Source organism: Panthera uncia (genome assembly GCF_023721935.1).
Source record: "Panthera uncia isolate 11264 chromosome B3 unlocalized genomic scaffold, Puncia_PCG_1.0 HiC_scaffold_1, whole genome shotgun sequence".
NCBI lineage: Eukaryota > Metazoa > Chordata > Mammalia > Carnivora > Felidae > Panthera > Panthera uncia.
The window spans coordinates 70,933,580-70,958,894 of record NW_026057582.1 but is presented as its reverse complement, the minus strand read 5'-3'; the positions used below and the strand labels follow the sequence as shown (position 1 = coordinate 70,958,894).

General features: G+C 49.0%; 3 protein-coding genes across 4 annotated transcripts; all 3 read right to left on the bottom strand.

Annotated features, from left to right (window-relative positions):
* Window positions 1-4,757: 4,757 nt before the first annotated feature.
* Window positions 4,758-8,152, bottom strand: LOC125909626 (granzyme H-like). Of its 2 annotated transcripts, none has more exons than XM_049612978.1 (5): window positions 7,802-8,152; window positions 6,569-6,755; window positions 5,929-6,064; window positions 5,483-5,740; window positions 4,758-5,054 (listed from the first exon to the last, which is right to left on the bottom strand). In XM_049612978.1, exons 1-5 carry the CDS (start codon window positions 7,854-7,856, stop codon window positions 4,899-4,901), a joined length of 792 nt encoding a protein of 263 aa, XP_049468935.1. In that variant the 5' UTR covers window positions 7,857-8,152; the 3' UTR covers window positions 4,758-4,898. The 2 variants fall into 2 exon arrangements, with proteins under 2 accessions (XP_049468935.1, XP_049468936.1); XM_049612979.1 differs by having other exon boundaries at window positions 4,759-5,054; window positions 6,569-6,716; window positions 7,802-8,148.
* Window positions 8,153-9,633: 1,481 nt separating this feature from the next.
* On the bottom strand, window positions 9,634-12,550 carry LOC125909633 (mast cell protease 1A-like). The gene is made up of 5 exons (XM_049612991.1): window positions 12,496-12,550; window positions 11,209-11,359; window positions 10,829-10,964; window positions 10,371-10,634; window positions 9,634-10,013 (listed from the first exon to the last, which is right to left on the bottom strand). Exons 1-5 carry the CDS (start codon window positions 12,548-12,550, stop codon window positions 9,741-9,743), a joined length of 879 nt encoding a protein of 292 aa, XP_049468948.1. The 3' UTR covers window positions 9,634-9,740.
* Window positions 12,551-21,080: 8,530 nt separating this feature from the next.
* Window positions 21,081-24,873, bottom strand: LOC125909627 (granzyme B-like). The gene is made up of 5 exons (XM_049612981.1): window positions 24,648-24,873; window positions 22,927-23,074; window positions 22,334-22,469; window positions 21,888-22,145; window positions 21,081-21,405 (listed from the first exon to the last, which is right to left on the bottom strand). The coding sequence occupies exons 1-5, from the start codon at window positions 24,700-24,702 to the stop codon at window positions 21,235-21,237; spliced, it is 768 nt and encodes a 255-aa protein (XP_049468938.1). The 5' UTR covers window positions 24,703-24,873; the 3' UTR covers window positions 21,081-21,234.
* Between the last annotated feature and the right edge of the window lie 442 nt (window positions 24,874-25,315).

Below are 25,315 nucleotides of genomic sequence, written 5' to 3'. Positions count from 1 at the left end.
ACCGACTGAGCCACCCAGGCACCCCTGCAATAAAAATTTCTTAAAAGTTGGTTTGCCAGCGGTTGGGGATTAGAGAGACCATTTGGACAGAGAATGGAATGTCAGAGAATAAATGTGGGCACATATTTTTTTTAATGTTTTGATTTTCCCTTTTAATAAAAATTGTGATATTTGAACAAACATGTCTCTGGTACATTTCACAATATTCCTAGCTGGTTACATCTACGTTTGACTGTTTTATTACATTTCCGTCAGTTACAATTTTTTTCTCCTCTGGGATATTGGGACATTAAAGTAGGATGTCTCCCACCTCCTCCCTGGGCCCCATATACCGCCAAAATGCAAAGCTCTGGGCAGGCAGTTGCCTGCTGAGGCTGGGACACTTCCTCTCCCTCCCTTTGATGCTGCTCTGGTCAGAAACCAATCTGGTTGCCCTTGGCATTGTAGGAGACCAGTGTACTACTGAGAAGTTCCGGACATTCTTAGGGCTGCCCTAATATCACAGTTAGAAGGACAGACTAGAAGTTCCTTGGGAAGTTTCTACTGATGAGCTGGTGATTGTTTTATGGAGCGCCAGCACCGGGAGAAGTCTGTTTCTTCACTATTGTCTTCCCACCACACATGTCTGCTGGGAGCGAGGCACTTTCTTGCAAAGAACTGGCCCTTGTTTTGGTCTAGTAGGAAAGAGCAGGTGACAAAGGAAAGTCAATGGGAACTGCATACAATCTCCCCATCAGCGTAGTTTGAGGGAAAGAAGGACCCAGAAACCCTGGGTGTGGCAGAGGAAGACTTGAAAAGAGGCTCAAGGACCTCAGTGTCTCCTGGAAGAAAAGCACACTACTGAGATGGAGTGACTGGCCCTGGGGCCTCGGGTAAATGTGAGAAAGAGCTGGAGGTGGACATATACCTTGAGACTCTCTTCCTAATTGCTCAGGCCATCCAACTATTCAACAATAGGAGCTCAGTAATATTAATTCTGATATATTCATGGAATGAAATACTATCTGGCCGTTAAATAGCATGTTTTGGAAGACTGCTTAGTGGCATGGAACACTTTGCATCACCTAATAGTAAGTGGAAAAAGTAGAATATGATGTGGTGTATGCAATTTGATACTAATTCTGTTTAGAAAGAGCAACAGCCAGAATAATCATTTTATGACTCTTTTTTTTCACCTTTATATTATCCATTTTTTTCTGTCATCAGTGTGTATTAGTTTCATAGGCAGAACAAAATTTAGGGCCCATGATCCTTATAAACAGCAAACACTATAACGAATTGTGGTAGAGGCGAGCTAGCAGTTTAGCAAAACAATTTCCTTTTCTTGCAGAGGACCTGGGTGAACCCAGTCATCCAGCCTCACTTGAGGTGAGGTGTGACTGTGTGATTACTGTAGCAAATGGGGTGTGAATGGAGATGGTGTTGTACCTTTCAGACGGGCCTATAACGAACCTCTACCTGGGTTCCACTTGGATGAACAAGAGGGACTTGGAAGACATCGTTAGGAACTTGAGCCTGGTTTCCTTAATCATGGGCACACATGTAACTTTTGTCCCAGCTGGGATACTTGAGAGTAAAAAGGGGCATTACTCAGCAGGAACACTCATTGTGGACTGTGGGTGAGTGAGAAACAGTTTCCATTGTGTGAGTCACTGAAATGCTAAAGTTTATCTGGTAGAGTAGTTAGGGTTGTCTTAACTAACACATGTACCAACTTTTTTTTTTTTTTTAATAACTTGCCTATTAATGTTTTTGGCTTAGTTTTCTTTCTTTTGTTTCCTTAGCCTAGTTTTCTAGAGCGGTGGACAATGTAGATGTCAATGGCTGCATAATACATAATATAAATGTGCCATATTTTACCATTTCTCCATTTTGGACATTAATACTGATTCCAATCTGAGGTCCATTATTAAATAATGGTGTGATTAATGAACACCTTTTGAATAACTTCCCTACACACATGCGTGCGCGCGCACACACACACACACACACACACACACACTTTAAACCTTATATAGGATTAAGTTCTAGAAATAAAAATCACAAAAGCAAGAGAGAGAAATAGGTGTGAACTGACTTCAAAATGTTAAGGGAACGTCAACAGCAGCCCAGTCTTCATGATGCTACCGTCATTGTAAGGTAATAGTTTTTCTTCCTAACATATGTCATACTGTGTCAAGTGCTTCTATCAGGTGTAAGGGAAAAACTGACCCATCAGGCTCTGTCTTTCAAGGTCACACACCTCTGCCCCTGGTGGTGGATGTCCTTGGTTACTCTGCCCTTGGCTCAACCTTGCATCCTGGGGCTCCATGGAGCTCTTCATGGCTGACTTTCTGAGGACTCTACATTTCTTAGGTGTGATGGCTTCTCCTCACAGTGTTGTTCTTTACTGCTGTGCCCAGAGCTGTCCACTGGTCGTCACCTTCTACTGTTCTCTTGCTTACCTCCATACATGCATTCATCTTACCTCCTGTGCTATTGCATTGTGCTGTGAGCTCCAGGGAAGACTTGGCAGATGGACATAGGGACAGTCTTGTGTGAAATATTGGCTTTTATTTGCTTTTCACTTTTTTTTTTCAGTGTACTGGATTTTGTTTTTCACATCTATGTGGTTTGTTTCCTTTTTAGTGAAGTTCTTTCTTTCTCTCTCTCTCTTTTTTTGAGAGAAAGAGAGAGTGCATGTGTGGGGGAGAGGGACAGATGAGAGAGAGAGAGAGAGAGAGAGAGAGAATATTTTTATTAAAAAAATTTTTTTTAACGTTTATTTATTTTTGAGACAGAGAGAGACAGAGCATGAACGGGGGAGGGTCAGAGAGAGAGGGAGACACAGAATCTGAAACAGGCTCCAGGCTCTGAGCAGTCAGCACAGAGCCCAACACGGGGCTTGAACTCACGGAGTGCGAGATCATGACCTGAGCTGAAGTCGGACGCTTAACTGACTGAGCCACCCAGGTGCCCCGAGAGAGAGAGAGAGAGAGAGAGAGAGAGAGAGAGAGAATCTTAAGCAGACTCCATGCCCAGTGCTGAACCCAACCCAGGGCCTGATCTCACCACCGAGAGATCGTGACTTGAGCCCAAATCAAGAGTTGGACACTTAACTGACTGAGCCACCCAGGTGCCCCAGTTCTTTCTCCTTTTGATATGGGTCCTACTTGATTCAGTGTTTGTCTAGTTGTTCAGCTATCGTGAATTTGTTCTGTCACATTCAACTCACTAGTTGTGGTGTTTGAAGGATATGGGACCCTAAAATAAGGTTATCTGGTCACAATGAACTATCTTCCACCTGAAATGTGGCATTTCATGGGTCTGTGGACTAAAGTTCATGTCTTCTACGTGTGAAATAAAAATAAGCCTGCCTCTTCTCTCTCTCTCCCTCCCTCACTTCTGGGCATGGCCTCTATCGTGCATAGATTACAAACCTGACGACCCGTGAGTCTCCCACTTTCTTCCAACTTCACATTGCCCTTCTGGAACCAAACAAAGTCATGCCTGTGCAACTGTGATGTGCGATACAGATAAAGTTTAGGGATTTCAATTATTTTCAAGACAAGTTTTCTTGGGGCACCTAGGTGGCTCAGTCGGTTGAATGTCAGGCTTCAGCTCAGGTCATGATCTCATGGTTCCTGAGTTCAAGCCCCACATCGGGCTCTGGGCTGATGGCACAGAGCCTGCTATGGATCCTCTGTCCCCCTATCTCTGCTCCTCACCAGCTCATCTCTGTCTCTCAAAAGTAAAATAAACATTAAAAAAAAAAGAGAGAGACAAGCTTTCTTGTGGATTCTAAAAACAGATCCATTTATGCCAAACTGAACTGCTTGGTGGAAGGAGAGAAACCAGGGGAATTTAGGAGAAATGTCTCATCACTGTATGTTTCCCAATGGCAGGAACAGAGCCCCTTATATGCTTGGCACAAAGAGAGAGATCAAATTTGATCTGATGGATGGCAATGTGGTACTTTACGGTCCAGCAGCCTGGAGCCCTCTGCCTCACAAAGCTGCCATAACCCAGGGTACCAGCAGGGGGAGTCTGGGTCCTGAGACTAGGCCAGGCTTAAAGGGGCTGAAGCTACTGAGTGAGTGACTCCATAGGCTATAGTAGCTAAGTTCCTGGGGGATGCTGGTTTGGACTGAGGGACTCAGCAGGTCCTACTCCTTGGGAGGTGGGTACTGGCTCCTCTGACAGGCATTGGGTGGGTTGGCAGCTCCAGGTGTGGCAGGATGGAAAACAGAAGCTGTTGTGGGATGGTCAGCCAGGGAGGAAGGTTAACTGAATTTAGTCCTGGGCCCTGAGCAGTGCAGAAAAGTGAAACCTGGGTGGGGCTGGGGCCTCATCTCAGCCTCCTAAGCTGCAGAAAGTCTTGGCTGTAGGAGAAACCTGCCCCCATTGCCCCAGAAAGACCCCCCCCCCCGGAAACAGGAAATGGAATGCTTGTGGCATGGTCCCCTGGAGTTATTCCCTTTCTACTGACCAAATTGTGGGGTTGGTGATGGTGGTTGGCTTAGAGAAGTTATGGCATTTTTATGCCCCAGGAAAGATAATTTTTGGGGAGAGAGGATTGTCCTTTTATAACAGAGTTTAGGCTGAACCCTTGCAGAGGGCTAAGCCCCAAAGAGGTGTTATTGAGAAACTGATGAGAAACTATGCAGCAAAGGGTTTAGGGAGGACCGAGGGCTGGGGGAGAAAGGAGAAAGCAAAACCTGTAAGTGACAGCAGAAAACTTCCTGGGGCAGTGTTGCTGCATATTGAAAGTGGTTCAGTGAATAAATAAGACCGCAGCCATACTCGCTCTAGAGATCTATTTATTATGACCCTGCAGTGCCCACTCCCCATCCCCCGAGCCCCAAGGAGTTCTTGCCTCTGCCTCAGAAAAGGTGGCCAAGCACAGAGGACAGTTAGCCTCACGCCTGCTGAGAGAAGTGCTTCATTATTCTCTTTATCCAGGGCAGGAAGTGTGAGACCTTGTCGAAGACCCCTGGAGGTGTCCCATTCCCGTTTCCATAAGAGAAAGTCCCTTGGGCCACGTTGTTACACACGAGGGGTCCCCCAGAGTCCCCCTGTGGGCAGAGAGAGGAAGGACTGGGCTGGTGACTGCACTCCTGGTGGTCCTGCCCTCCCCACTGCCCTGAGGCTGGGGGTCTGTGTCAGGGGGCTGCATGGGAGATTGGGCCCTGGGCAGACCTTGTCCCCTCTCTCAGTCCCTGCACTCCATCCAGGCACTGACTGTTCTTTCCAGCACCACCCAGGCCAAACATTTCTCTCCAAACCTCAGGGAAACACGGGTGACAAGGCTGCTGTGAGGAGACTAAGCCTTCTTCCCCCAACAGGGGACCACTGGAAGGGGTGGGGAACTGAAGACTGGATTTGTAGACCCAGCTGCCCAGGCTCTCAGGCTGAGGCATGAAGGCACAGCCACTCCCATACCCTGGACCTCCCTAGGTTCCTCAGCCCTGGGGCCTGTCTAGGTAGATGCTGGAAGCCTGACCTTGTAGCTGGTCTTCATCTTCTTCGGGTCTCCTACACAGATCTGGGTGGCCCCCATGTAATAGCCACGGAAGCGGGATCTGCACTCCCGATCCTCCTGCACGATCAGCTCTACCTCCTGCAGAGTGGTTGCTAGAGTGCCCATGGCCACGCGTCCCCAGCCGGCCACACTGCACACCTGTCCCGGCCTCACCCTGTCCTTGCCTTTGGGCAGGCCCAGGGGCCTCACAGCTGCAGTCAGCTTGGCCTTTTTCACCAGCTGATGGAAAGAAGCAAGAGGGGCCAGCTCAGTCAGTGGTCTCTATGCGGCTGCCCTGTCTTCCTTCTCCCCTGAGCCACTGAGACTGGTCAGGTGGCCAGGCCAGGTATGAAGGAGGGGACAGGTCCCAGTGGGAGAGGAGACAATGTGGACCCAGGAGAGCGAGGGCAGTGGGGAGGTCTCCTTACCTGCAGTAACATGATGTCGTTGGAGTAGTTCTTTGGATTATAGTCTGGGTGGGGGATGGCTCTTCTCACGGGGATGATCTGCTGGGTCTTCTCCTGCTTCTTGATGTTGTGGGCCCCCAGGGTGACGTTGATGGAGCTGCACGAGAGCAGAGTGGGCAAGGGAGTGTGGGGTCACAGGACACAGCTCTGCCCAGGAACCAGGAAGGTCAGGTGACAACCGGGGTGGGCAGAACTGGAGCCGAGGGGCACATAGAGGTGACAGATGGGTCCTGGATTCTCTTTTTTTCAATGACACTGAGGGTAGGAGCTCTGGGAGCTCTCTTTTGCTCTCAAGCAATATCATGAAATTACTGTGAGTTTGCATTTTGGTGCTAGGGCATGCTTCCGTCCTCCACTGCTGCTTTATTTGCCTGGTGTGGTCCATCTCTTCTCCACTGTGCCACTTACTCTCACATCTGATCCACCGACTCCAAAGCTCACCTGTCCTATGTGTCAGCCTTTCTCTGCCCCAGCCACACTCTCAGCTGGCTCCTTTGATGAGCTCTCATAGGCTTGAGTGACCAGGAGCCTCGGATGGCCCCCTGGGCTGCAGCCCTGGGGGGGAAGGGCAGGGGTCCCCCTAGGGGTCTTTGCCCCTCACCTTCCCAAGCAGTGAGCAGCCGTCAGAACAAAGTCCTCGTTCACAAGGGCACCGCCGCACCTCTTCTTGCTGTTCCCGACGAGAAACTGAACAAATACCATGTAGGGCCGAGAGTGGGGCTTGGCCTCATGGCCCCCGATGATCTCCTCTGAAAGAAAAGGCTGGTGGATGGGGTGACTGGGGGCAGCTGTGGTCAGGAGGGAAAGAGTAAGAAGGCGGTGACTGATGGTCTTCTCAGGTTCTCCTTGTAGCTGGAGGACCTTTCCTGAACCTCATGCCTCAGAACCCCCCTGAGAAGGGACAGTGCTTGTTCTCCACATCCTATTTCAGACAAGTGTGTGGGGGAGGTAAGATCTACCTTCAAGATGGTAGAATCTCAGAGGATCGTGGACAGGACTCCCCTGATGCCTTCTTTCTCAGTGAGTCCCCCCGGGCCCGTCTGAGCCTCTGCTAACATCCTGATGGGTGCCATTTTCTAATAAGCTACCTATGGCCTTATGGAGTTGGATTCTCTGATATCCTCATGTTCCAGGGCCTCGCACATCCTAAGGTGTCAGTAGACGTTTTTAAGTTGCATGAACGAACGGCTTTCAATTAGCATTTGGCTGAGGTTGGATGGAGAGATAGGGCTGGTGGGATTCAAGGCCGCAGGAATCAGGGAGGGCATCGGCAAAGACAGTGGAGCAGCCGAGGGCCTAGGAAGGCAGGGGTGGGTGGCGCTGACAATGGGTTACATGGGCCTGGGACTGAGGTTGGGGTACAGTCATCTAGCTGCTGCTGAGATCACCCTCCGTGGGCAGGATGGAGCAGGTGGAGAGCACTGAGAAATTTAATTGGCTTTTAAAGCTGAGTCCAGCGACAACACCCTCTACTGCAGCTGGTTGGTCTGAGCTTACCTTTCCTGGGTTGGAGCAAGCAATTTCAATGCCTGTCTTTTGTAGTTTCATATCTCCTACCAAATGTCTTTCTACAAACAACCCACTTTCCAAGCCATAAGAGAGAGGCTAACCCCTACCAAACCTTCTAAGGAGTACCCTTCCTGCTGGCCATCCTTGTTGAGTGTGTCTGTCGAGCATCAGACCTGTCAGTCTTGGTTTGAGATAGGAGCCGGGGCTCAGAAAATTCCTGGGCTCAAAGGAGGACAATCCAGGGCCGCACTGGGCAGAAGGGTCAGGACTTACAGGGGGCTTTGTGGGATGGGCTCAGGCCTCTGGAATGGGGCTGGTCACTCACCTGTCCTGGTCTCAAGGGGCAGCAGAAGGGCCAGCAAAAGCAGAAGTGGTTGCATCTTCCCTGAAGTTCTTCCCAGGTCAGAGCAGCCTGTCTTTCTTCCTTCCAGAGGCGAAGCCCTGAGGGGAATGAAGGACAGGTGGCTCACTGACCGTCTAGGCCTCCTCGACTTGTGTTCCTGTAGAGCTGGGCGTCGTCATACAAAGTGGTTTTCTTGGGCTGGGTGACAACGGTACTGCCTCCACACTTGCACTCCCACTGTTGAGTCACGAGGTGAACGTGAGAAGAAAGAACAAGAAAGTGACGGCTGGGACTGCAGCCCGCAGAAGGGCTGGTACCTCAGAAGCCACTCGGTGACTGAATCGAGACAAGAATGTCTTTATTTCTCGGCTCTTGGCTCTTTTTCCTTTCTGAGGAAACCGTGAATAATTACTGAGCTAGCTGGGTGCGGGGACATGAGAGGCGTGGCTCCTGAGCTTGAGATGCTGATGGTCACCAGGGGCAGACCAAGAATCTGTGCTGAGTGTACCTTTCCCCTCAGTCTAAGCACACTCATCAATTGCAGACATTCAGCAAACCGCTTCTTTTCAGGCTGCCTTCACTTAGGTGGGGGTTTTCTTTTATTTTTTTAGTTATTGTTTGCTTAAATGTTTATTTCTTTCGAGAGGGAGAGAGAATGAGTGGAGGAGGGGCAGAGAGTAAAGGGGAGAGAGAAAGAGAGGGAGAGAGAGAGAGAGAGAGAGAGAGAGAGAATGAGAGAGAAAGATCCAGGCAGGCTCTGGGCTGTCAGCAAGGATCAGGACTATGAGATCCTGACCTGAGCCGAAATCAAGGGTCAGATGCTTAACCACCTGAGCCACCCAGGTGCCCCTGAGGTGGGTGGTTTTAATTTTTTTTTATGTTTATTTATTTTTGATGGAGAGAGACAGAGCCTGAGTGAGGAAGGGGCAGATAGAGAGGGAGGGAGACACAATCTCCACAGCAGGCTGTCAGCACAGAGCCTGATGTGGGGCTCAAACTCATGAGCAATGTTATCGTGACCTGAGCCCAAGTCACCCACTTAACTGACTGAGCCACCCAGGAGCCCCTAAGGTGGGTGTTTTTAAAATGAGATTACTTTTCTGAATACATTCTTATATAAGAGACTTAGTGATGGTTGAAAAATGGGAGAAAAAATTTACTCGATAAGCTGTAAGCTGTAGGACACCTTTGAAATAATAGGATACCTTTGAAACACAACTTTTTATTATAATAAGTTTCCTTTGGAGGCACACTCACACGTACACACACACACACACACGCACGCACGCACACACACACGCGAATCTGTGGGAGGTGGGAAGAGGCTGGATTAGACCAAGATGGAAGAGCACCTGAAGGTCATTCAAGCCCATGGAAGATGGGTTGCAGCACACCAGAGGGTGCGACCATGGCAAGGCTGTGACAGGCACTCGGGCTAGGCTGGGAGTACCGAAGGGTCCTCTTGAAACTTCTCAGACTCCAAGCTGCCACCCTGATTTGGGGAGGGAGCGCTGCATGGGGAGAGCTACAGCTCTCCAGAATCTTCTCGCCCATTTCTCTTAGGGTGGAGAAGTGGCCCCCTATCTCAGAGCTTCTGAGGTGGTCCTCCTTCCAAATGGATTCCTTTATGTTGCCATATTGAGGTAGGATGGGGTGGGAGTGTAGGTGTGGGAGGAGGTAGAGGGCAATATGGATGAGACAGAAGGGTGCTCTAGAAGAGGGTCATTTTTCCTGGGACAGTGTCTCCCTTTTCCCGATGGAGCTAACAGTCAGCCTGGCAGGGGGCTGTGGCGCTGGGAGGTGTATTTGGAAGGAGCTGGGTCTCAGTGCAGCAAAACTTTTTATTCTAGAGAATGTGAACCAATGGTCGCCGTAACGAATGAATGTTGTTTTGGTGAATAAGGGAGGAATCTAATTTCCACTAGAGATGGAAGTTTATTAGGTCCCTGGCGGCCTCCTCTCCACCCCCTTTGCTCAGTGCAGTTCTGGCCTCTGCCCCAGAGAAGGTGGGTGGATTGATCCTGGAGGCGTCTGAGTCTGGTCCTGGTGGGCTGAAGTGTCTCATTATTTTTTCTATCCAGTGCATATAGCCTGAAATCCTGGTGTAGACAAGTGGAGGTGTCCCACAGTGTTTTACACAGGAGACAATGCCCTGGGCCACGTTGTTGCACACAAGGGGGCCTCCAGAGTCTCCCTGTGGGCAGAGGGAGGAAAGGCTGAGCCAACCCTTCTTTGGTCCTACCTCCCTGCTGTCCCTGGGGATAGGTGGTCTCTGTTAGGGGGCTGTGGGTGAGATCAGGGCCAGGGTAGGCCTGTGGCCTCACCTGGTCCTGGGGTTCCAGCCTGGTCCTTACACTCCCTTCCCTCTTCTCCCTCAGAAAACCTCTGCCCATAAGGAGCTGTGGGACAGTCTCTCACCCCTGCTACAGACACAGGGCCAGAGATGGGTTTGGATGGAAAGGCTGAAGACAGGGATATGGCTAGTTCTCACTGCCTCTTCTCAAAGTGTGGCTGTCCCAGGGCTGGGCATGGACAGTACTGGGGATCTCACCTGAAGGGCAGACTTCTTCCTTCTTGGGTTCCCCACACACATCTGGGTGGCGGGGTTATACAGGTGATTGTAGTGTGACATGCATTGCTCATCCTTCTGGATTTCAAGCTCTACCTCATGCAGTTTCTCTGCCCCGGAGGAGCTGTCCATTCTGAATTGTCCCCAGCCGGCCACACTGCACACCATCCCTGGCCTCACCCACACATTCCTTTTGGGCAGCCTGATGGGGCTCACGTTGGCATCCAGGCGGGCCTTTCTTGACAGCTGAGTGCCGGAGGAAAGGTATTGTAATCTACCGATAGTCACAAAGAGCCCGGGGACAGTCATGGCATTGCCATCTTCACAGCCCCGGGTCAAGTGGAAGGTCATACTGGGAAGGAGGGAGAAGAATGAGGTCCCAGGGAATGCAAAGCCCCCAGGAATAAAGTGCACAAGAACCAGTGGAGCGAGGGCCCTACCTGCAGTAACATGATGTCATTGAGGAAGGTTTCAGAAGTGTAGCCTGAGGGGCGGATGATTTCTCTCACGGGGATGATCTGCTGGGTCCTCTCCTTCCTCTTGATGTTGTGGGCCCCCAGTGTCACAGTCATGAGGCTGCACACAGAGCAGGGTGGGGGGTGGGGTGACAGGAGGTACAGTCTCAAAGCTGTGGAGGGAACAGGACAGCTCGGGGCAGGGCAGGACTGGAATTGGAGAGGAATTCTAGGCAATGGGGCCCTGGGGCTGAGCATCTCTGTGCCCTCTGCTTCTTGGCAGCCCAGGCTGGGCAGGAGTTAACCTCACAGTTAACACCTGAGAGGTGTCACAGAAGGGCGGGGTTCCAGGTGTCCCTTCTTACCTTCCCCAGCAGTGAGCTGCTGTTAGCACAAAATCCTCACGTACAAGGAAACCCCCGCACTGTTTGCAGGTGTTGTCTGGTTTGTAGATCCGGAGAAATGCCATGTAGGGACGAGAATGAGGGTTGGCTTCATGGCCCCCGATTATTTTCCCTGAAAGAAAAATTCTACCCTGCCTGCTGTGCTCATGAAGCCGAAGGCTGGATGCAGAGAAACTGCGGCAGGTGGGAGTCGGGGTGGTGGAGAGCACAGTCCCTAGTAGCCAGCAGCAACCCAGAAGGCTTCCTCAGGCAGCCTTCCTGGCTTGCTACATGAGCCGTGAGACTCACATCTTCCCTCTGACAAAGAGCAGAGGAGCCCTTGTTCCTTATTTCCTGCTGCAGACACATAGGGTGGCAGACAGAATTTGCATTTGGAGCAAGCAGTGAAATCCCCATGGATCCTGGAAAATCCTTTCCCTGAATGTACCTAGGTCCTCTCTCCCCTTTTGTTTCCCAGACCTTAATGAACTGCTCCACGTTTGTCATGTTCGGAACTTGAGCTCAAAATGCTCATGTTGTATTGTGGGTTGCGTTTGATCTTTGCCAGAGCCCTGCACGTAGTAGGTGCTCAATAAATGTCTTGGCCGCCTGAAACAATGGTTCTTGATGAGCCTCTCGATGAGGGCTGGTCATGGTTCTAAGTAGCAGGGAATACGGGGCCTGCCAAAGCCGTTGTGCCCATTGTGACTGACAGATTACCAGAGGGAACTTGAAACAAAAATGGTCCAACGTAAGTGTTATGGGGACCAGGACGCCACCAACTGTGAGATCAACTGGGTCCTCGACTTCTTTCGTGGACAGCATAAGAATGCCAAATCTTGGAGAAATGAGTGAAGGTTGAGGGTATATTTTAACACCTTGGGTTAGAAAGTTAGTAGGCGTTACTTTGACTACAGAAGCCAGTCCCCTTCTCCAAGCTGCCCTTTCCTGAGACATTAGTCATTTCTCATTCCTACCTTCCAACCTTCTTTCAGATGCCTTTGTAAAAGAACCCAATTTCCAGATGACTAGGTTAGGACCTGGGAAGGGGATGGTACCCACGGGCCCTCCTGGGGATCAGCCCCCTGCCCTGCCATTCCTGCTGAGGGTTCATCCCGCTTCAGATCTGCCCATCTCTGAGTGAGGTGGGCAGATCTGATGCGGGATGAACACTCAGGAGGGCTTGGATGTGCCTGAGTGTAGCATGTAGGCAGGGCTGAGCCATGGTGGGATGGGGCTGGGCCTCTGCTGGTGGGGACAGTCACTCACCCGCTTCAGCCTTGGAGGCCAGAAGAAAGGTCAGCAAGAGCAGGAGCGGCTGCATCTTCTCAAGAAGGCTGCCCAGGTCGGAGCTGCTGGTGCCTCGTCCTAGTGTCCTCTCCCTGGTGTTCTTCTCTGGTGTTGTGGTATTTATCACATAAGGCTCCTCCCTCTGAGTGCCTCCTACTGCTGTCTGATCAAGTCCTGGACTGAGTGAAATAACTTATCAGTCACCATATTGGTATCCGTAGCTCTTGACCACACCAGCTGAAAACAGGAACCACAGGCTAGAGATGGGGTGGTTAAAAATGTCCCATCAGAGAGCAGCAAGTCCCTGAGCTGCAGAAATCTGAGCTTCATGATGATAGATCCAAGATGTTTCGTCTTCCTTGGCTCTCTTTAGCCCGTCAGGACGATCTTTTACGGAGGCCCCTTTCGAGTGAGACTCAGGGGTATTGGGGGTGAGATTCCTTGCTTCTGGTGGAGGAGACAAAATCATCGGTGATCTGATAAGGATGGTGAAGGTCATGGCTAGAGAGATGGACAGAATGAATGGTGTGGGAGTCATGTTGAAGAGGGCTTGGTCCAGTTACTAAAGAACTGAGTGGTTTAAAACAACAGCAGTGACACCACCACCACGACCACAACCACCACCACCATTTATTTTTCCCATGAATCTGCAAGTTGCTCAGGGTTTAGCGTGGAGAGCTCCCCTTTGCTCCCCTTGGTGTCAGGAGAGGCTTGAAGGTTGGAGGCTGGGATCACCTGAAGGCTCAGTCACCAGTGCCCAGTGGTTGGTACTGGTTATCTACTGGCATGTCAGCTCCTCTCCATGAGGTCCTCTCATGTAGTCTTTGCATGGGCTTGTTTAGTCTTCCTTGCAACGTGGTGGTTGGCTTTCCCAGAGGGAGGATGTCCCCCAGATCAAGCCAGGCAGAAGCTGTGTTCTTTCTTTACCAGACTTCGAAGTCATACGGCATCCGTTCTACCAAATTCAGCTTCTTGGGGGCAATCAAAAGCCTCAACCCATATTAAAAAGGAAGAGGCATATAGAACCCACTTCTGAGGGGGAGGAGTGTTTCAGTCATGTCAGAAGAGCCTGCGGGATGGGAGACATACAATGTCAGTCATAGTAAAGGACAATCTGCCACATGACTTTAGGGGCAGGTGGAGTTGATCAGAGGACTTGAAACCACTGATTGGTTTCAGGTTATAAGTCGAGGTTATAGCCTTTGGACAGATTGGGGCCTGCTCTGTCGAAACCAAGTGTATTGAGGATGGAAGAGGGTTGGGTCTCTGAAACGAATTCCTGATAGTGTGTGAAGTGGCAATGAGTGCCAGGGAGCTAGGACAGGATCCTCACACCACTGTCTGGAGAGCTATATTCTCATATCCTTGTAGTATTTGCTCAATGAGTTCTTCTGATGGTCTCCCCATAATGGATAACAAGAAGGGAGTAATGGAATTGAAAATATTGTTGCTTCTAAACATGTTGATCCCAGTTCTCTTGAGAAGCAATAAAGTCAACAGTGACTCTGGCTGGTGGGGAGCCAGAGTGAACCAAAAGACGGCTTTCAAGCCCCTGCGAGGTGGGGAAGGTGGCCACACCAGGCTTCCTATGCGGACACCCTCCCCCTTATCCCACATGGGCTTGGACGCCCTGCACTGGGCAGTCCAGCTTGGGATGGCAGAATAAACGTGAGGTGAGGAGGGCAGCCCAGCTCGGGAAGTAGACGCCTAAGTGCGGTGAGGGGGATATTCACATCAGGGACTGGCCTAGTAGGTGGTATCAGAGCTCAAGGAGGCAGACAGGGGCCTCCACTGAGGGGGCAGTCTGGTGCAATTCATCAGAGCAGTTGGGTATAGTGAGGTTTGCATTGGCACGAAGGGGCTGCCTTTAAAAGGGAAATAGCATACGCCAAGGGCAAGGCTTTTTTTTTTTTTTTTAAATTTGTGTAGCAAGATGTATATTTTTTTGTCTATAATTTTACTTTCATCTTATCTATGCCTGTATATTTAAAATGTATCTCTTGTAAATAGTACAAAATTCGGTCTGGCATTTCTTAGCTAGACTAACAATCTCTGCCCTTTAATTAGAGTATTCAATCTCTCTTTATGTTTAATGGAGCTGCTGATAGGGTTGGTTGAAGAATATCTTATTGATAGTGATTTGTATTGGTGTGACTTAGTCTTTGTTTTTTTGTCCTTCTTTTTCTGCCCTCTTTTGTTGTGTCCCATTTTGTCCTCTTTGTTGGCTTTTATTTATACCTGTATATTTTATCTTATTTACTCTAGGATTACAATACGACTCCTCACGTATCACAGTCTCTACTTTGAATTGATGTTATGCCACTGCACATAAGAACCTTGTAATGATGTCTCTCCGTTTAACTGCCCTCCCACCATTTGAGTTATTTTTGTCATACATTTTACAATATGCCATAATTCCTAAAGCATTCTTGCCTAAAGTAATCAATAATCTTTAAAAGAAATTTACATAAAAGCTTTTATATTAAGTCACATTTCACACTTTTATTTCTCTTTTTCCCTTCCTGCTTTCAATGGGATCATTTCCCTTTAGCCTAAAGAACTTCTTTTAGTGCTCTTTGCAAAGCAGTTCTGATGGCAACAGTTCTCTTATCATTGTTTTCCTGAAAATGTCTTCATTTGGCCTTTACTTTATTTTTTTAAAATTCTTAAAATTTAATCTATTTTTTTAATTTACATCCAAGTTAGTTGGCGTGTAGTGCAACAATGATTTCAGGAGTAGACTCTTTAATGCACATTACCCATTTAGTCCCTCCCCCCTCCCACAACCCCTCTAGCAACTCTCTGTTTGTTTTCCATATTTAAGACTCATGTTTTTTCTCACTCCCTGTTTTTATATTATTTTTGATTCCCTTCCCTTATGTTCATCTGTTTTGTGTCTTAAAGTCCTCATATGAGTGAAGTCATATGATGTTCGTCTTTCTCTGACTGACTACTTTCGCTTAGCATAATACCCTCTAGTTCCATCCGTGTAGTTGCAAATGGCAAGATTTCATTCTTTTTGATTGCCGAGTAACACTCCGTTGTGTATATGTACCACATCTTCTTTATCCATTCCTCTGTTGGTGGACATTTCGGCTCCTTCCACACCTTGGCTATTGTTGATAGTGCTGCTATAAACATTGGGATGCATGTGCCTCTTTGAAACAACATACCTGTATCCCTTGGATAAATACCTAGTAGTGCAATTGCTGGGTTGTAGGGTGGTTCTATATTTAACTTTTTGAGCAATCTCCATACTGTTTTCCAGAGTGGCCGCACCAGCTTGCATTCCCACCAGCAGTGCAAAAGAGATCCTCTTTCTCCACATCCTCGCCAACGTCTGTCGTTGCCTGAGTTGTTAATGTTAGTCATTCTGACAGGTGTGAGGTGATATCTCATTGTGGTTTTGATTTGTATTTCCCTGATGATGAGTGATGTTGAGCATTTTTTTCATGTGTCGGTTGGCTGTCTGGATGTCTTCTTTGGACAAGTGTCTATTCATGTCTTTTGCCCATTTCTTCACTGGATTGTTTGTTTTTGTTTCATTGATTGTTTGTTTCACTGGATTGGTGTTGAGTTTGATAAGTTCTTCATAGGTATTGGATACTGACCCTTTATCTGATATGTCATTTGCAAATATCTTCTCCCATTCTGTCGGTTGCCTTTTAGTTTTGCTGATTGTTTCCTTCACTGTGCAGAAGCTTTTTATTTTGATGAGGTCCCAATAGTTCATTTTTGCTTTTGTTTCTCTTGCCCCCGGAGACGTGTTGAGTAAGAAGTTGCTGTGGCCAAGGTCAGAGAGGTTTTTGCCTGCATTCTCCTCGAGGATTTTGATGGCTTCCTGTCTTACATTGAGGTCTTTCATCCACTTTGAGTTCATTTTTGTGTCTGTTGTAAGAAAGTGGTCCAGGTTCATTCTTCTGCATGTCGCTGTCCAGTTTTCCCAGCACCACTTGCTGAAGAGACTGTCTTTATTCCATTGGGTATTCTTTCCTGCTCTGTCAAAGATGAGTTGGCCATACGTTTGTGGGTCCATTTCTGGGATCTCTATTCTGTTCCATCGATCTGAATGTCGGTTCTTGTGCCAGTACCATACTGTCTTGATGATTACAGCTTCGGAATACAGCTTGAAGCCCAGGACTGTGAAGCCTCCCACTTTGGTTTTCTTTTTCAAGATTGCTTTGGGTATTCGGGGTCTTTTCTGGTTCCATACAAAGTTTAGGATTGTTTGTTCTATCTCTGTGAAGAATGCTGGTGTTATTTTGATAGGGATTGCATTGAATATGTAGATTGCTTTGGGTAGTATCGACATTTTAACAATATTTGTTCTTCCTATCCAGGAGCATGGAATCTTTTTCCATTTCTTTGTGTCTTCTTCAATTTCTTTCATAAGCTTTCTGTAGTTTTCAGTGTATAGATTTTTCACCTCTTTGGTTAGATTTATTCCTAGGTACTTCATGGTTTTTGGTGCAGTTGTAATTGGGATGGATTCCTTGATTTCTCTTTCTGTTGCTTCATTGTTGGTGTATAAGAATGCAAGCGATTTCTGTGCATTGGTTTTATTTCCTGCGACTTTGCTGAACTCATGGATCAGTTCTAGCAGTTTTTTGGTGGAATCTTTAGGGTTTTCCATATAGAGTACCATGCCATCTTCAAAGAGTGAAAGTTTGACCTCCTCCTGGCCGATTTGGGTGCCTTTTATTTCTTTGTGTTGTCTGATTGCTGAGGCTAAGCCTTCCAATAGTATGTTGAATAACAGTCATTTTGCCTGTACTTTTAACAATATTTTCACTGGATATAGAATTCCAGGTTGAATTCTAGAAATACATTGCCTATTTCTTTTTTTCCCCTTCAACTGTTTAAAAAATGTTATTTGACTGTCTTCTGACTTCTATTATTATCTGGAAGAAGCTCATTGTTATGCTTCTTGTTTCCTGTAAAGTAATGTATCTTCTTTTCCCCTCTACTTTCATTTTTTGATCTTTATCAGATACCAATTTGACTATTAGGTGCTTAGATGTGGCTTTCCTTGTCCTACCTGAGACTCACTGAAGTTCCTGACTCTGGGGATGAGAAATGCCATCCAGCAATAGGCCTGTGATGAAAAGGAACCCATGGCTGCCCTTCTCTCGTGGTGAAATATGTTGGTTGGTCAAAAGCAGTGTCGTGTGCGATACAGATTGGTAATAAAGCTGTAAGTTCTCTAAGTCCACAAAGTGTGGTAATGGAAGGCCAAGCCATCCCAATGCCCGTCCCTGAAACAAATGACCAAGATTTGGCATTCCTCAGGCCTATCCCCCACCAGAAACTGGCTTTGCATTTCTCTCTCCAGTCACACTGGGGCCTGACTCTTCTGGTGGGTGTGTGGGGAAAGAAGGACAGTGAAAGGAGATCTTGGGGACGAGGGGCACTTCCTTGAGGTCTTTACAGAGTTAATTTATTTTGTTTTATTTCTTAATTTTCATCACAGAGATTTTTAAGCAAGGGAAGAATTGTTTCCTCTGAGTTGGGGGTTGAGGGATATTTCCCCAGACAAAGGAGATTTGAAGGAATTGGCACGTTAAGGTGCTCACCTACTTGCATCCGAATGTGCCCATGAATAGACTGCAGCTTTACCAAGGCAGATGTTTTGAATACTTGTCAAGGAATGGCTGCCACAGGAGCCTACAGGCTTTTTCTCCAGGGAGGTGTCTGAGCAGAAGCTCATCTTTTGTTCAGGGTTGCTGATAATTCATCACAGACTGGGCATTAGAAAACATGTCAGGCTTCTTTATAGAAAAATTAAAAAAGATGTTTATTTATTTTGAGAGAGAGAGAGAGAGAGAGAGAGAGAGAATCCCAAGCAGACTCCATGCTGTCAGTGCAGAGCCCAACTTGGGGCTCGATCTCATGAACCTGAAGTCATGACCCGAGCCAGAATCAAGAACTAGACTCTTAACCAACTGAGCCACCCAGGCACCCCCGTCATATAAGGCTTCTTCCTGGCCTGGCTGTCAGGAGGCCTGGGTTCAGTCCAGGTGCTGTCCTAACTCTGGTCCCTTTAGTCAGTTATGATCTGTTTCTGGTACTTTGTCTCTCCCTCATCTCTTGAGGGAGGATGAGAGACTACAACAAGTGTTCTCAAGCTTGTTTTAAACCACAGAACCATTTCCTCAAAGCAGATGTACTATGTGAACTGAATATGCAGGTGGCTGGGAAACTTTAAAGAATACTATTTTTAATTTTGCTTTCTGCATTTTCCTTTTTGTTTTTTCCTTTTTTTTCTTTAACTTGATTTATTTTGAGAGAGAGAGAGAGAGAGAGAGAGAGAGAGAACAAGTGGGGGAGGGGCATAGAGAAGGAGAAACAGAATCCCGAGCTCGCTCTGTACCATCCATGCAGAGCACGATGTGGGGCTCAAACTCATGAACCCACAAATCGTGAGGTCATGACCTGCGCGGAGATCAAAAGTCAGACACTTAACTGATAGTGCCACCCAGGCACCCCTCCTTTTGTCTCTGTTAATCAAGGAACCAGGTCCTTAGTATGCGTTCGATGCAGGGATTTTTTTTCAGCTCCAAATCAGAAGCTGTGTGATCTCATCGCTCTTCCCTTGCAAAAGTACTCGAGGTCGTTAAAAGATTGTGTTGCTTCACGCTTTGTGCATAAGATGTGAAAGGGCATGCCTTTGAGGGTTACATGATCCCAGAGTGTTTACCCCGTGTCACAAAAGAGGATGGTGTTGTGTATTTTTGGTGCAGGTTTTTTGGTGCAGGCTAAACCATCAGCCCAGAGCTGGGACCTTAGGCCCAGCTCCCAGGCAGTGCCCACGCTAGTGGTAAGACCTTGGTGGTATGGCTCTTGCGGGTGTCTGGTGAGGTAAGCCCAGCATAGGGAGATCCTCGTTCAGCAAAAAATCACATCTAAACCTCTATATCGTGGCCTCCAAGCCACAAACTACCAAATGTGGAAAAGTCTACGCAGTCTTGGGGTCTGTGGATGCAACTACGTAGCCCGGGCCTAAAGGGCAGTGGTGGTTCTCCCATTTTTCCAGACCACGTGAGCCTCCCTGATTCTAGTTTGAGTCTGCACAGGAAGGGTCTTGCAGTCATGACTGGGATTGTTACTGGCCTGTCCAACTGGATGGGTGTTTAACTTAAGCTTAAATTGCCTTTGGGCCAATATATAATGTGGTTTTTTTCTACCATTTGAATCTATGCAATGACATTCATACCGGCTGCTTTTGAAGCAAATGTCCCCTAGGTATAGAGGGTGTTACAGTAAACAGAGTTTGGTAACTTCATGTCTAGATGCTGAATGACTAAAGTCATTTCCAAATCTATGTACTGCTGTTCTAGAGTCACATGTGATAATATGTATACAGACTGTGACCAGCAATAATAAAAAAGTACAAATTCTTGATTCAGGTGGACTTACCATAGAGATGTAGGCCGTGTGGACAGGTGTGAAGGAGGGAGAAGGGGTTAGATGATTCGGGTGAAATTCAACAGTGTCGGATTCACCTGGGCTCAAATGATAGAGCCTGCATTATGTTTCCTGCATGTCCCCAATCAATGCCTGACATGTAGTAAGTGCTCAATCAGCATTTGTTTATTGGTTGATGGAAAACATTGTGCTTTCCAGTCCTACTGCAGAGAAGAGCCCTTTCAAACTCAAAAGGCTGATATAGCCCAGGGTGGCCAGCAGGGAGTCTCAGCCTAGAGGCTGGCAGTGACGAGAGGGACAGGTGGAGAGGGACTTAGGCTATGGAGTGACTAGACAGCCAGTGGACCCTGAGCACAGGGGGTGACATTGGGCTGGATGTGAGGAGTTGAGCTGGCCCTTCCCAGGTGATCGATGGGGCCAAGGGTTCTGGAGAGCCACCCGCCAGCCCTGTCCTCCATGGACCCTGTCTGGTGCCCTCACAGGGCAGGTGCCTCTGATGCCCCTCTCTGTGAGGGCGTGGACTGGGCTGACATCTCAGTGGCGAGGCCCTGTTGGAACTCTGGGTGTTCTAGGTGGAAGGGATATGAGGAAGGGGCTGGCTCAGATCAGTGTTGTCTGGAGGGCACAGGAGTTGTGGCCACTGAACACTCCCAGGGGTTTGGAATACTCTGAGGTATGGAGAAGAAGGGGCAGCCAGGAGACTAGAGGCTGAGCTGGCCCCTGAGCTCAGAAGAGGTCAGGGAAGGGAACTCAGTCGAGATGAGGATCAAGAGCTACTCAAGAGACCCAGCCCCACTCTGTGCCAGCATCCTTGTTTGTGGGAGAGAAATGTCCTTCCACTTCCCAGTGGGGGACTATGTCCTTGAGCCACAGCCCGAGACTGGGCAAGCGTGGTTTCTAGGACCCATGTTGTTATCTTTCCTCCCTGCCAGAGAACACAGGGGAAAGAGGTAAGAACTTCACCCTGAGCTCCAGGACCAGAAAGGTTCATGCTTTCTCCTGATGGTGCCCAGCTTCAGCCCTGGCAGAAGGGCAGGCTCTGGGGAGACAGGTGTGGGTGAGAGGGAGCTGGAAGGAACTTTTCATGGGGTTGAGGGGCGGGGGGAGGAGGAAGAAGAGGAAGCAGAAAACAGCAGAATTGTGTCACTGGCCTTCTAAGCACAGAGTGGATGCCAGGGAAAGAGGGTCAGTAAACACACACAAGAAACCAGCCCTTCACACTCAGTTGAGAGACATTTATTTGACAGCTGGCACCTTCCCTCCCACCCTCCCCAGTGTGATTCTAGATCAGCTTCAGAGCAAATAGTCTGGTTCCTGCAGGAAGAGGCCTCTCATCGTTTTCTTTATCCAGGGCAGGAAACTTGTGACTTTAGTGTAGGCCCGTGGAGGTGCCCCATCTTTTGGTCCATAGGAGACGATGCCCTGAGCCACATTGTTACACAGGAGAGGGCCCCCAGAGTCCCCCTGTGGACGGAGATGGGGAAGGAGTGAGCCAGCTCTCCTGCTGTCCCTGCCCTCCCTGTGCCCACTCCCCAACCTCACCCCCCACACCGCCCTCCCCAGCCCCTTTGAGAAGGGTGCTTTGCGTGGCCTTCACGGGAAGTCAGGAAGTCTGAGGGCAGGGCAGGCCTGGACATGGTCCCTGCTTCACTTCACCCCAGGTGGCAGCTCCCTCTCCTCCCCTGGTCCCAGATCCTCTGCTGGGGACTGCTGGCTTCACTCTCCTCTTTAGACCCCCCTCCCCCAAAGCAGGTGGGCGGGGCTGCTCCTCAGCATGGAGGAGGAGCCCAGTACCCCAGGTGGGTGCCAGCTATGAGGAGCCCCCTGTTTTTCTCACCACTGCACGCCCAGGGCGCACAATTTTCTAACATCGGTGCCCCGGCATGGGGCAGAGTGCTGCCAATCCCTCCTTCTGGAGGAGCACTGCGTTTGGATCCATTGCTCACCTGAAAGGAAGACTTCTTTTCCTTTGGGTCTCCCACACAGAGCTGAGTTTTGTGGTTGTAATAATTGGGGAAGCGGGATTTGCACTCCTGATCCTCCTGCATGATCAGCTCTACCTCCTGCAGTGTGTCTGGGTATCTTCCCGTGGCCATCTGTCCCCAGCCGGCCACACTGCACACCTGTCCCAGCCTCACCCTGTCCTTGCCTTTGGGCAGGCCCAGGGGCCTCACAGCTGCAGTCAGCTTGGCCTTTTTCACCAGCTGATGGAAAGAAGCAAGAGGGGCCAGCTCAGTCAGTGGTCTCTATGCGGCTGCCCTGTCTTCCTTCTCCCCTGAGCCACTGAGACTGGTCAGGTGGCCAGGCCAGGTATGAAGGAGGGGACAGGTCCCAGTGGGAGAGGAGACAATGTGGACCCAGGAGAGCGAGGGAAGTGGGGAGGTCTCCTTACCTGCAGTAACATGATGTCGTTGGAGTAGTTCTTTGGATTATAGTCTGGGTGGGGGATGGCTCTTCTCACGGGGATGATCTGCTGGGTCTTCTCCTGCTTCTTGATGTTGTGGGCCCCCAGGGTGATGTTGATGGAGCTGCACGAGAGCAGAGTGGGGTGTGGGGGTGTGGGGTCACAGGACCTAGCCCAGGATCCATGAGGGCAGGTGGCAGCTGGGGTGGGCAGGATTGGAGCCGAGGGGAAACTGAGGCAACAGAAGGGCCCAGGTTTGAGCTGTCTGTGCCTTCTGCTTCTCAGTAGCTGAGGTAGGATTCTGGAGCCGTTGCTGACCATGCCGGTGGTTCTCAGGGGACAGTTCCCCAGAGAAACATGTGAAATTGCATGACTTTGCATTCAGAGGTCAATGCAGGCCCCGGCTCTTCAGCAATGCCCCTAGCTCCGGCCTCCCCTCTCCCCACAATGTATGGCCCTCCCTCACTCCCTTTCAGGAGCCCTCCTGACTCCTGTCTTCCTTGGAGCCCTGGGAGCTCCCATTGCAGAAGGCAGGGCTCCCTGCTGGGCTTTTCAGGGCTGTGCTGGCTGCTGCTCCTCACCTTCCCCAGCAGTGAGCGGCTGTCAGCACGAACTTCTCTTGTATCAGGAACCCACCACACTTACTGCACACCTCCCTATTCTGGATCCACAGATATGCCATGTAGGGCCGGGAGTGGGGCTTGGCCTCATGTCCCCCGATGATCTCCCCTGAAGGAAAAATCTGTTCTGCTCCTGTGCACCCACTGAATCCACAGATCAGGCGTGGCCTGGATCTGGGAGGGCCATGGAGGGGGCCTCAACTTCCTCCTCTGGGAAAGGGATGGGTAGTAGTCTTGGTCTGTGAATCTATCTTCTACATATAATTGGAGGTGAGCATACCTGTCTTTGGGATAGCCAAGTTCTAGAGGCTCCTGAAAACTCCTTTCCTGACTTTGCTTTGTTTCAACTGAGTTTCTAAGGCCCCTGTCATCCTGTGAAGTCTAGGATGTTGCTGCTTTTCCAGTGGCTAGGACTTAAGTTTAGGGATCTAGATGTTGTCTGACATAGTCTATTTCCTAGGGCATGACATGGAGCAGGTGCCTAGTAAGTGTTGGTTGGCTGCCTGAAGGCGTGGCTCCCCAGTGAGCCTCTTGGAGGAGGGTCGGTAGGGCTACTGCTGGTAGGATTCTGGAAAGCAGGGAAGTTTAGGTCTTCCAAGCTCATCTTTGAAAAAGGAGAGCCACAGCCTTCAACAAGTACAAAAAGATTGAGATCATACCGTGCATATTTTCAGACCACAATGCTATGAAACTCGAAATCAACCACAAGAAAAAACTTGGAAAGGTAACAAATACTTGGAGACTGAAGAACATCCTACTAAAGAATGAATGCATTAACCAAGAAGTTAAAGAGGAAATTAAAAAGCTCATGGAAGCCAATGAAAATGATAACACAACCCAAAACCTCTGGGACGCAGCAAAGGCGGTCATAAGAGGAAAGTATATAGCAACCCAGGCCTTCTTAAAGAAGGAAGAAAGATCTCAGATACACAACCTAACCTTATGCCTTAAAGAGCTGGAAAAAGAACAACAAATAAAACCCCAAACCAGCAGAAGACAGGAAATAATAAAGATCAGAACGGAAATCAATGCTATTGAAACAAAAAAAAACCCCAGTAGAACTGATCAATGAAACCAGAAGCTCGTTCTTTCAAGGAATTAACAAAATTGATAAACCACTAGCCAGTTTGATAAAAAAGGAAAAGGAAAGGACCCAAATAAATGAAAGAGGAGAGCCACTAACACGTTGGGAAGAAAAGCAGAGTTGGAGAAAGGGATGAGGAGACTTGGGACAGAGCAAAGGCCACAGCAATCTTGTGGGGACAGTGATCCCACGAACTCTGGTTGCAGCTGAGCCCCGGGCTTCTCTCCTAAGCAGATGCTTCAGGAAGCACCTGGCTCATCTCACTCAGAAGCCAGGCCTACTCTTCCCTTTGCAGGGGGATTTATTATGTTCTCTTCCAGTTCTCATCCTCTGCTAGGAAAGTTCCATTTCCAGATGGCAAAGGTAGAGCCTGGGGAGGGGACAGTATCCCCTGGCTCTTCTGGAGACCAGCCTTCTGCCCTGGCCATTCCTGCTGGTAGCTAATTCAGCATCATACTTGAGAGTGTGAGGCAGGATGAAGCCTGGGGTTCCGAATGTTCCTGGTGGATAGATGGATCAGGGGTGTGCAGAAGGGGCAGGAGAGCTCTACCCACGGTGGGATGGGGTCGGGCCTCTGAGGGTTGTGGTGGTCACTTACCTGCCTTTGCCCTAGAAGGCAGGAAAAAGGCCAGCAGGAGCAGGAGAGGCTGCATCTTCCCAGGAAGGCTGCTCAGGTCGGAGATGCTGGTGCTTTCTCTGTGCTCTCTTTTAGCTCCCACCAGAGGAAGCGGGTGGAGATGGGCTCATTGACCTTGAACTCCCCTTTGGTTTTGTGGTGCTTCATCTTCGATGGCTTTCTACGAAAGCTTCCCTGCCCCCACTCCCTCTGTCTGATGGTGTTCCCTGGGTGGTTGTGTGAGAATCGTGCTGTGACCACATCAGAACCCACACCAGTTGACTCAGACCTGACCACTTGTTCCTCCCAGAATAGGAAACCAAAGGTACCAGGTTGGGGCTGAAGGTTGTGGTATCAACCTGTAAAGGTACTAGAGTCCAGAAACCTGAATCCCCAGTGATAAGACCACCAATGCCTCATTTCCATTTTGCTGCTAAGTTCATGAGGATAATTTCTTTAGTAGAAGTGTATGTAGACCCTTGTCTGTATGCTCAAACGTATTAGAGATGTGTCTCCTTCCCTCAGAGGGCTGATGGTCTGGTGGAGGAGACAGAAACAGCAGTGATCAGGATCCAGTCTGGTAAGTGCCATGGTAGAGGGATACACAAGACGGTAAGAGAGCATGACTACTACCTACTAAATCCATACGG